The sequence below is a fragment of the Bremia lactucae genome, linkage group LG4 (assembly GCF_004359215.1).
Source record: "Bremia lactucae strain SF5 linkage group LG4, whole genome shotgun sequence".
Taxonomy (NCBI): domain Eukaryota; phylum Oomycota; class Peronosporomycetes; order Peronosporales; family Peronosporaceae; genus Bremia; species Bremia lactucae.
This window is the reverse complement of record NC_090613.1, coordinates 3,235,772-3,246,416: the sequence shown is the minus strand read 5'-3', so window position 1 is coordinate 3,246,416 and position 10,645 is coordinate 3,235,772. Positions and strand designations below refer to the sequence as shown.

Genomic DNA, 10,645 nt, shown 5'->3' with positions numbered 1-10,645 from the left:
AATGGAACAGTCGCCTGATAGACGTCAGGCAGCTGACTATGAGCCTTCGAATGAGAGTACACTTGGTGTACTTAAGGGGATGATCAATCACTAAATTAAAGTAATTAGACCCAGCAATCGGGTGTGGTTCACATTTTGTGAACAACCCTTGTGTATGTGATGCACATAGGTGCATTCACATTAGGAGGGATGACGGCTAGACTCATCCGTTACGCGATATATCGAGAAAGATATGCTCGCAATACATATTAGTGTTATCTAAAGTTAATTGACGCCAAAAAATGGGCAAATTATTTTTTTCGTTATAATTTTATGGTTCCAGCCAATCAAAGGCCATGAAACTTAGCTTAGGGGTTCTATATCAACGGGGTGAGTGGTGGCTAGCCAAAGGTGAGTGCTGGTTAGCGGCTCCCTTCGATAATTATATATATGACAATTTGAAAGTTCAAAAGAATATTTTAAAGTGTCAAAAATAGCTTTGAAAATAATTCTAGAACCCTTTTAAATTATTTCAAAACAAATTTAAAAATATTTTTTTCATAGTAATTTTGACAATTTCAAGTACAATTTTGTTCAAAAGTGTAATATTTTGGAAGGGCTTAAAGTTTAGGCCCGAGAAATGTCACGTTTAATTCCGAACGGAGGGAGTACTAAAATAATTGTATAAATCCCCTCATAAACTGATCACTCAATCCAGATCATTCGAAGACCACTGTCCATGCAAATTGCCCTTTTCACGACACGCACATCACTGACGTAATTCGTGATCCTCTACAACCTTCACGGTACCCAACGAGGGGATTCCAGATCTGGGAAAAACATTAGGAGTTGAAACGGAAAATGTTGAGAGCTTTTAATTTTGCTCTTCTTACATTAACAAAAACTAAATGCAGAAAAGGTGTGGAGTTAAGGAAGAGATGTGATTTTTAAAATTTGCTGTGAATTTAAGAAAAAAGGATTGTGAATACAAAATTTCCTTAAATCTATCCATACGCGACCTCGAATTGATCACAATTGGAACGCAAAGTGCCTGTATTCAACTAGCTCTTCGCTTAGTATGGGCGAGCTCATCATCTAAGCCAATGCATGAGTATCAGCAGGACAAGGAAAGATGTGCTCGCGTAGAAGGCAGCACTACGGGCAGGGATCAGAAAAGAGCATTACCATTGATATATACAGAAGTGGCAACACAGCCAGCTTAGAGACAAGAATTATGCAGAACGACAACGGACTTTTCGACTCACTTATTCTATGCACATATCCGTATTCGCTCGATTGCGAATTGTAATATGCTACAGCACGCGACTTTGTGTTTTGCTTGGAACTAGCTGAAAAGCAGGGCTGACAAAATATTTGCAGTTGCATCTAAGCAACATCAATTCAAAGATGCTTCAGTACGGCGGAAAAAAAAATTAAGAAACCTTTGTAACATATCGTACTTGACCCCGATCCAATTCCACGAGCCAAGTTTTGCCTTGCACGAGGGACAATAAAGCTTGCCAACATTATCCTGTATGAATTCGGAGCTATTGGTCATCCACTCCATTGGTTCGATAAAGATGCCACTACAGAGCTCTCCGCTGGCTGGGCTATGCATCAACTGTGAAGAATAAGTTTGGTTTCCTGAAAGGGACAACTAATTGCAAATGTCGTTGTACCTGATTCCTAGCCGTACAAAGCGCAAAGTTACACTTGCGGCAGGACATAGACGTCCCTGGAAGTGCGAGCTGTGGAATATTGGCTATGGCAGCTTTTCTCTTCTTCATTCGATCCTGCCTTGCCATAAGCGTTCGAAACTCGGCATGTGCACTTGTGCTGCCCATTACATTTGAGTCAAATTCCATCCGCTCAAAAAGCTCTAGTTGCCTCAAAAAACCAGGATTGATCGAGATACAAGGCCGTGACAACTGCACTTGGTCATATGCTTCCAGCAGAGTTTTGCCTTGTGTAGCCATCAAAAAGGCGACACAGACGGCGGCGCTACGCGACTGTCCATACGCGCAATGCACAAGCACTGCTGTAGGTGTACCAACACGAATTAAATGTTTTTGCAAAAATTCAATGCAATCCTTAAAGTGGGACAGCAACAATTCCTCCTCCATATCCAGAATGTCGATTAAAAGTACTTCGCACGGCTAGCATAAAGCACCTTCATCAGATTCATTACGAGCTTTAAACTTCAAATTTTAGATGATTAAGACCTGTACAGTCAAGTTGCCAGTCCCTAAAGCAATGACACCTCGAATCGTGTTGGACTCTAAAAAAATTGCATCCTGTGCTTACAAATAGTACTTTAGTAAACCATTCGACAACTCTGCCGCACTATTAACCTGCGCTGCACCGGCCTCGCCGAGAAACAAAGGCAAGTCGCCAATACGCGCAGCCATCGGAAACCCATCAAGAGGTGGATGGTGTCTCTGGCGCTCCAAAAGTTGGTCCACCACGGGCAGCTCCATTGGCAACATGTGGTCACGTAAAATAGTCACCAGTATACAAATTATATTTTGGGGGTCAATTCCGGTACATCGGACTAAATAAAATATAGTAAAAACATAGATTTTCCTTTTTTTCTTTGCCGTTGCGCCTTTTGAAGATTATTCCTGAATTTGATCCAGAACGCCGTCGTCTCCTATGAAGATTGCCTATTTCTCTGCGCAAAGCTATGACATTGAATCAATGGAGCGCATCGCCAAAGAGGACGGTATCACTCCTACGCACGAGCTCAAGTTTTTCTCCACGCGTCTAAATGCCAACTCGGTCAAGTTGGCCGACGGATGCGAAGGTGTGTGCCTCTTTGTGAACGACGCTGCCGATGAAGCTGCTTTGCGCACTCTTGCTGCGGGTGGAACAAAAGTAATTTTTTTGCGTTGCACGGGTTTCGACAAGGTTGACTTAAAGGTTGCGAAAGAGCTTAATATGCCGGTCATCCGTGTACCTGCGTACTCGCCATATGCGGTCGCTGAACATGCTGCTGCTCTTCTCTTAACGCTTAATCGTAAGATTCATCGTTCGTATAATCGAACTCGTGAACAAGACTTTCGTCTCAATGGCCTATTGGGTTTTGATCTGCATGGCAAGACTGTGGGTATTGTTGGTACAGGAAAAATCGGCGCTCTTTTTGCTCGCATTGCAAAGGGTTTTGGATGCAAAGTGCTTGCTTACGACGTTAAGCAAAACCCGGAGGCTGTAAGTTATGGCGTGGAGTATGTTAGTAAAGATGAGATCTGGTCGCAGTCGGACATCATCTCGCTACACTGTCCGCTGAATCCGTCAACGAAACACACGATTAACGCTGACGTGATTGCCAAGATGAAACAGGGCGTCATGCTTATTAATACTAGTCGTGGTGGGCTAATAAACACCAAAGCCCTTGTAAATGGCCTGAAGAGCGGCAAGTTTTCGTCTGTTGGGCTTGATGTGGTCGAAGGGGAGAGCGAGTTCTTATACTCGGACCATTCGGATACGATCATTGCCGATGAGACCCTTGCTCGTCTTTTCACCTTTCCCAACGTTGTCATTACGGGTCATCAGGCTTTTTTTACAAAAGAAGCGCTGAATAATATTGGTCATACTACCATGGCCAACATTCAAGCGTACGATGCTAAGGAGAAATTGGTGAACGAAGTCAAAGATAGTGAGATATAGCATCATCTCGACTTCAAAGGAACAACATGTTTTTTTTAAAAATCAAAATGAGCTCAAGTGCCATGGGAGACATTAAAAAAAATGCCAAGTATTGTGAATATACACATAATGTACACATTGATTCAACGTAGAAGCCGGATCAGAGGAACTGGCTCATATATTTTACCTACAAATGGTCTGAAAATGTGATTTTGGGTTCATAGTAATTGTATATAAGAATCTATTTTAAATAAATATTTGTTGGCATTTTCCCGTCCAATGCTACTACTCTCGAAGGTGCGTGGAATATGGCGCCTCGCGAAATGGAATCAGATCAACAGAACAGCAACTTTATGCCCGCATCTCTTTCCTCACTGCTATATGTCAAGCCGATTCGATTGGAGTCGCCATTTGATTAGTCGTAGCTCGTTTGTGGCGCAATTTAGTAAATGGCGAGAATCGAAAGGGCGTCCAAGAACAAATACATGGGATAAAAAAGTGCTGTCAAGCTTAATGATATACAAGGAAAAGTTTCGAAATCTTTTAGTGCCACAGGCGTTCATTGTTCCATCTAATGATCTGAGCTGGCCACAAAGTTTGTGGGGCTGGAGACTCGGACAGGTAGTTCATCGCATTCGCAAGAGATACAAGCATCAAGAAAGTAAACAAGCTCTCTCGGAGGAATTAATTGATGGACTTGGCAAATTAGGCTTCGTGGAGGACGTCACGCAATATAAATGGGACGCCGAGGTATTGCCGAGTCTACGCCAGTTTAAAAAGCTGTACGATCACAGTGATGTTCCGCACTTTTTTGTGGTACCAGAAGGAGATGCGGCATGGCCCATATCTGCGTGGGGAAGACGCCTGGGGGCCACAGTTGTTGATATGCGAGCAGGAAAAGCCTATGCTTCTCAAATGGCCCAATCGAAAAAGGATTTGGAAAAGATAAATTTCTGTTTTACGACTATTCCGGAGCGTGATTGGACGGAAAAGATCATTCCTTCGCTTAAAATTCATCAACAAGAATTTGGTCACTGTATTGTCCGACAAAATTTTAAAATTCCATCTTGCCATCCGTGGCCAAAGAGAGCGTGGGGCATTTCTCTCGGCCAGATTGTAAGTGACGTTCGATTAAAACATGCGTACGTGAAGCAAGCTGCCCGCAGCAAAGATATCCTTGATAAAATGGGATTTGCTTGGAGTCGCAGCGAGGCAGTTTGGTACCAAAATATTCTTCCAAGTGTTCGCGTTTATCATCAAATTTTTAAGAATGGCAACATATTCCGGGATTTTATAGTACCAAGCGAATTCCCGTGGCCAGAACAGGCGTGGGGGATAAGGTTAGGAGTCATTTGCAGTGAGATGCGGAGTCGAGGAACGTATTTTAGGTATTTTGGTCGCAATGCCGATGTATTGGATACGTTGGGGTTCAATTTGAGACTTTCTAGACGCGCGTGGCTGAATCGCGTTGTTCCACTGATTGATGTTTATGCACTGCAGTCTGGCGGTAAAAGTGAAGTTCCTGACGACTTTGTGATTCCGTCCGCTGATTCTTGGCCAAGAGAGGCCTGGGGAATTCGTCTCGGGCTTATTGTGCAGCGCAATACTCACAACTGATAGAAGATTTATGGAATAATCGAAGTCTGTCGAAATCGAGGGTGCCAAAAAAACTCGATTGGTTATTTAGAGACCTAGCAAAAAAAAATTCGACATTTTCGACTTGTTTACGTCAAAATTATTAAGGAAAAAGTACCGCTATAATCTACAATATTCGTGAAACAAGTTAATTTCTAGCGTTTAACCTTAGTGGGCAGGCCAATCAATAGGTGCCGTTATGCATAAATCCTGTTTGCGTTTTTTAAGGAGACTGAAAGCCATGCTAAGGGAGCTGTAGCGCTCATTGTCCAATAATGTTCACATTGCTTACGAGCACATTTACTTCCTATCGTACTTTATTTCTTATAATTTCCGTCTCCTCGTCGCTACTACTCGAATAATCTTCCAGCAGACGTGTCGCTAATGGAGCCTTCTGGGTATGTTGTATCATCACTGCGACAACAGGCTTTTGATCATTTTTCAGTGTCTCAATAGTACTCAGATGGGCAGGCATCTGACCATTCTTGCCACCGGAATTATCCCACTTCCTTGGGCTCTTCTTCAATTCGGTTTCCGTCTCTTTCTCTATTAATTTTCTTTTCTTGGCTCTAATCACGATTACAGCGTCTTTCTTAGCCGGCAACAATGGAAGCTTACCACTTCCGGTAAGAGGTACGGTGGTCTCCGTCTTGTGAGCTTGGACCTTAAGTGCATTCATGCGGAAAGTTCGCAACGCTAAGAGCATCAAACATAAGTCTATCACTAGCAGTGCCTACTCTTTTATGCATCACACTCACCATTCTGACGCTCCAACTCTTCCATACTCTGTGCTTGCAATTTCAGCTGCGTCTGCTCGACAAGGTACAGGCGATCTGACGGATCCAACAGCCCACGGCCACCTCCGAGCACAACATTTTCCTCTGAAGCAGCCACCATCTGTCTCTCCTCCTCCGTGGACGTGTCAACGATCAAATACGTCGTCCGCGGCGGTGCAACGTCCCGCTGTGCAGCATTCGCATTCTGGTTGGCTGGGTGCCACGACGGAGCATCCATGTTTGTGATTGTCGTGCACAATATTCATCAAAATAACAATATTTTATAAATATATACTTCAGACCGTCGGCCCTCAATTAGAACTATATGGTACCTTTTCACGACAAATCGGGTCCATTTCGTCTTTCGACAATGATTCCTTTCATGATCATTAAATTTATCACGATTTGGACCGCACTTGTGGCCGCTGAACCTCCAATTCAGCTCAACGGTTGGTTTCCATGTACCAAAAGCTCCATGCAGGCCGACGAGCGTGATCGTGGCCACCCAGACGAGTTCTATATGGAGACATCTCGCGACTTGAATACTCAAAGAAGAGCCGCCGCTCAAAACATCGAACAGTGGCAGACGTCGTCGCTACCATTTCTGAAGCAGTCGTTTGATCGTCTTTATGCCCATCAACGGCAATGGAAGCAACGAGGACGATTGATAAAGACTCGCCACCGTAGTCGACAGAAAGCATTGGATACCTCAGTCGAGAGCGACCCACTCTACGAATGTGCCGAGTTTCGAGTACCCATGTGTTACGATGGAGTGTGTACGAGTAACAAGACTGTGGATATATTTGTCAAGGCCGTGAAAGCAACAAATAAGACGAATCAAGAAAATAAAAAAGCGCTCTGGGTGCTACAAGGAGGGCCAGGAGCGTCGTCGACTGGAGTGGAGGAATTAATGGGAACCATGTACTTGCAGCTGGAACAACAAGTGAGTGTCTATACGCTAGACCATCGAGGTACCGGACGCAGTGCGAAACTAGAATGCCGAGCTGCCCAAGCTGGAGCTGTGGGTAGTCCTGGAGGATCCGCGATTCGATTAGAGGAATTACCAGCGTGTATGGATGACATTCGGTTTCAACTTGACAATCAAACCGCGGCGTTCTCCGTTACGAGCGCCGCAAAAGACTTGGCTGTGATTATAAACTCGAAGCTCAGTGATCACGACGTCTATGTGTACGGACTGAGCTACGGCACGTATCTAGTTGAAAGACTCGTGCACTTTGCGCCTCCAAGCGTCAAAGGATTTGCGGTCGATGGCATCGTCTCGGAAAGTGGCGACACGATGGAAAAGCGCTCGACATTTTCGAATTGGGATTACGACGTTGGTGTTGTAGGAGACCACTTTTTAGCCACCTGTTTAGCCGACGACTTTTGTCAAAGCAAGTTTCCAAACGTCTCGGACCTGTCCGTATTCGTCCATGAGCTCTACAACACTTTAGATGCTGCAGTGGCCAACGGCAAGAAAGGGAGTAATGCGTGTGCCGATGCTTTGTCAACGAGTAATCAAAAGCCGTCATACTATCTGCGGTCAACGTTTGGAGAAATCCTCATGTCCGAGAACCTTCGAACTGCGATACCAGCGATACTTTACCGTGCAGCTCGCTGTACGAAGCAAGATGCGCATGCTCTTCGTACCTTTGTCGAAAGCTTTACAGAATTGTATGAGAGTCGTGACACTGAGATCGAGAAATTGCTTTACAACTCGGATATGCTCTACTACTTGATCGTCTTTTCCGAAATGTGGGAATTTCCAACGCCAGATAAAGCGACTTTAGTGCAATGGTATGAAAACGCAACGATGGCATCCGACAATTACTTGTCGCTCCCATACTACTGCGTGTTTACAGGAAGCCGTGAACACGCGTGTCAGGAACTTATTCATCTCCCGAGTGCCCTACCTCTCATTTACGAGCGTGACCAGTATTGGAACAAGACTGGCAACTTACCTGAAAACGTCACGGCTTTGCTGATGTCAGGTGGCATGGACCTCCAGACGCGCCGTATGTATGGCGAGTTGGAGTATGAAGCCATGAGTGGCGACCGTATGCTCGTGAGCTTTGACGATGCCGGCCATTGTACGACTTTTACGACCCCGACAATCAGCGGCGGGGAGACCTGTGGCGTTCGTATCCTCGCATCATACGTAAGGGAGAATGGAGTCTTGAAAAACGTCGACACGAGCTGCATGAATGACCTTAAGCCTATGAAATTCTCCGACAAGACTGTCGATGTACAAAGCCTATTTGGCACGAGCGATCTTTATGACTCGAATCAGTAAGGTCTCGATTATAGATTAACAGATACATTTACCAATGCGCTGCAGTTGATCAAATCTTTTATTCCTCTATGGTGACTAGAACTCGTAATTCTTCAAATGAACCTCGGCTAGTTTGATGCAGCTCACGTATTGCCTCGCAAGTGATGGCACTAAGGACAATTAAACCCACAACAACGAGAAGCATGACCTCACCTAGTGACCACGGCACCTTCATCTTACCGTCATTACTCGCATCGGATGCAAATGCATTGTCTCGAGAGGCACCTGTTTCGTTCTGATTTTTCAGAGTCACTTGAATAGGTTCGATAATCAATTCAGCAGTCATGCATTTTGTAGTCGCAAGTTTTGCAAAATATTTCGACAAATGAAGGCAAGCGTGCTCAAATGAGGACTCGTCCATATCATTTCTATAATGTAAATCGACTCGAGAGCTGTACGTCCCACAATCGCTGTCTTTTAAAAACGGCAGTGCCATAAAGCCAAGAATTGGAATTTGTTCCTTCACGACAGCGTTGTGCACTTGTTTTACATACGCTTGATAGCACCAAAGCTGCTTCCCGTTGCTCAATCGATCGTCTTCCCACCAATTCCCCGTAAGTAGTATCTCAGCGTTCACGTCCTTAGTATGAAGCCATCTGATGCTGGCGAGGTAGTCATCTGCTAGCGTAAAGCACTCTAACTCACTCGCCAAAGCTCGTGAGTCAATTCCTCGATCTCGAGTGTGACCAGGTGGCAATTCCCTGCACAACCCTTCCGAGCTTTTGATATCGCAGTCAATTACCTCGCGTGAAGGCTGGGGTTTAAGCAACAAAATATCGTACGACCCTTTCACCAAAACGCTCTCTTCGGGTGTAAATCTCGGCAACCGCTCGCCAACTCGATGTCGCATGATTTCTGGGTAGTCTCCTGATACAAGAGGCATCCAGAACCAACCAAGATCAAATTGCATTTTCCGCTCGATAGCTGCGAGATTGGAGACGTTCAATTGACTCGGAGAACGCCCATACTCTGCGCTGAGCTCAATTCCAATACGAGCATCGGTATCAATCACACTATTCTCGCTGTGCTTGAAATCACGAAAGAGCGCCACCGCTCGAGCGTGTGCGCGCAACACGTTGTGGGCTATTATATATGCGCTCGTTTCATTGGGTTTAAGAATGGCACCACATGAGCCATAGTCGTGGGTTATAAAAGACAATGGGTCGTGAAAAGTAGCCCAATACTTGACTTTCTGTCCATACTCCTGGAAAGCAAGGGTCATAAAGTCGTCAATATGTGTGACAATGTCTGGATTTTGCCAGCCAGTACGGTCCCAATGTGTCTGCAGTTTTAATGGAAGGTGAAAGGAATCAAGTGTGACAAGAACTTGCAATTTATTTGCCTGGAGATGGTCAAGTAGAGAATGGTAGTGCGCTACCCCTGAAGGATTCGACACCATCCTTTCACTTTCATGATCCCACTGCATTACTCGTGACCATGTAATAGAAAAGTGAAAATTCGACAATCTCATGTCACTCATCTGCTGCATGCTTTCAAATAGCTCATTATCGAGGCGCAATTTCGATGGAGCATGGCAAAAGTCGGTTGTTTCCAAGACGGACACGCCTGGTACATGAAGCGATGAGACGGTCGCGCCAAATAAAAAGTTTGACGGAAAGCAGTTCGTCGCAGAGGTGATGAATGATGACGACATGCAACTTGACAGCCCCAGACACAAGAACGAGATGGCGGAAGTGATTGTTGCATGCAGACTGGCGCGGAACTTCAACAGACGAAAGTTGATGTGGCCCACCGCATTTTATTGCGAATAGAAACATTTGAATAGTCGCGATGGAAAAATTAGGAAGTTTTCATAGAAGTATTTAAATAAAGTAAGTTTATTACCAACATTATCTGTGTCATATATGTAACGGGGCACTGCGACTTGTACTGTTTCAGTACAAGTCCACTTCACACTGCTTCAGATGTGAGTGGTGCCTCTCGTTAGATGACGTACACTGTACGTATAGAGGAAGACTTCTCTTAAGGCAAGTTAGCTTAAGAGTGTAAAATGAAAACTGTATTAATATAGTTAAGTGTCTTGTTAATCTATCTTTGTAAATGTTGTCTTAACTATAAACTAATACTAAACATGTAAATGAATTCTTATCTATCTTATCTCGTAACTCTCTTTGATTACTTCTACAGCTGATTAGTCTGCGGAATAAATAGACATAATGGTCTATACCTATTTATGGATAAGAATTCAGGAAATTACTATTTAAAGTAATTTCCTCCAAATATTATCTACCTTTTGGATAATATTAATTAACAATCT

At 44.2% G+C, this 10,645-nt stretch overlaps 5 protein-coding genes across 5 annotated transcripts; 3 read left to right on the top strand and 2 right to left on the bottom strand.

Moving 5' to 3' along the window:
• Nucleotides 1–1,092: 1,092 nt before the first annotated feature.
• On the bottom strand, nt 1,093–2,465 carry CCR75_008313 (uncharacterized protein; the record flags this gene model as incomplete). The annotated part of the gene is given in 6 exon segments (XM_067966367.1): nt 1,093–1,365; nt 1,440–1,600; nt 1,659–2,135; nt 2,150–2,170; nt 2,208–2,273; nt 2,331–2,465. 6 exon segments carry the CDS (start codon nt 2,463–2,465, stop codon nt 1,293–1,295), a joined length of 933 nt encoding a protein of 310 aa, XP_067816814.1. The 3' UTR covers nt 1,093–1,292.
• A 166-nt stretch (nt 2,466–2,631) lies between these two features.
• On the top strand, nt 2,632–3,645 carry CCR75_008314 (uncharacterized protein; the record flags this gene model as incomplete). Its single annotated transcript, XM_067966368.1, has 1 exon — nt 2,632–3,645. The coding sequence occupies one exon, from the start codon at nt 2,632–2,634 to the stop codon at nt 3,643–3,645; it is 1,014 nt and encodes a 337-aa protein (XP_067816813.1).
• Nucleotides 3,646–4,137: 492 nt separating this feature from the next.
• On the top strand, nt 4,138–5,241 carry CCR75_008315 (uncharacterized protein; the record flags this gene model as incomplete). The annotated part of the gene is made up of 1 exon (XM_067966369.1): nt 4,138–5,241. One exon carries the CDS (start codon nt 4,138–4,140, stop codon nt 5,239–5,241), a length of 1,104 nt encoding a protein of 367 aa, XP_067816812.1.
• Nucleotides 5,242–6,360: 1,119 nt separating this feature from the next.
• CCR75_008316 (uncharacterized protein) lies at nt 6,361–8,328 on the top strand (the record flags this gene model as incomplete). The annotated part of the gene is made up of 1 exon (XM_067966370.1): nt 6,361–8,328. The coding sequence occupies one exon, from the start codon at nt 6,361–6,363 to the stop codon at nt 8,326–8,328; it is 1,968 nt and encodes a 655-aa protein (XP_067817023.1).
• A 58-nt stretch (nt 8,329–8,386) lies between these two features.
• On the bottom strand, nt 8,387–10,021 carry CCR75_008317 (uncharacterized protein; the record flags this gene model as incomplete). The annotated part of the gene is made up of 1 exon (XM_067966371.1): nt 8,387–10,021. The coding sequence occupies one exon, from the start codon at nt 10,019–10,021 to the stop codon at nt 8,387–8,389; it is 1,635 nt and encodes a 544-aa protein (XP_067816848.1).
• Nucleotides 10,022–10,645: the final 624 nt, after the last annotated feature.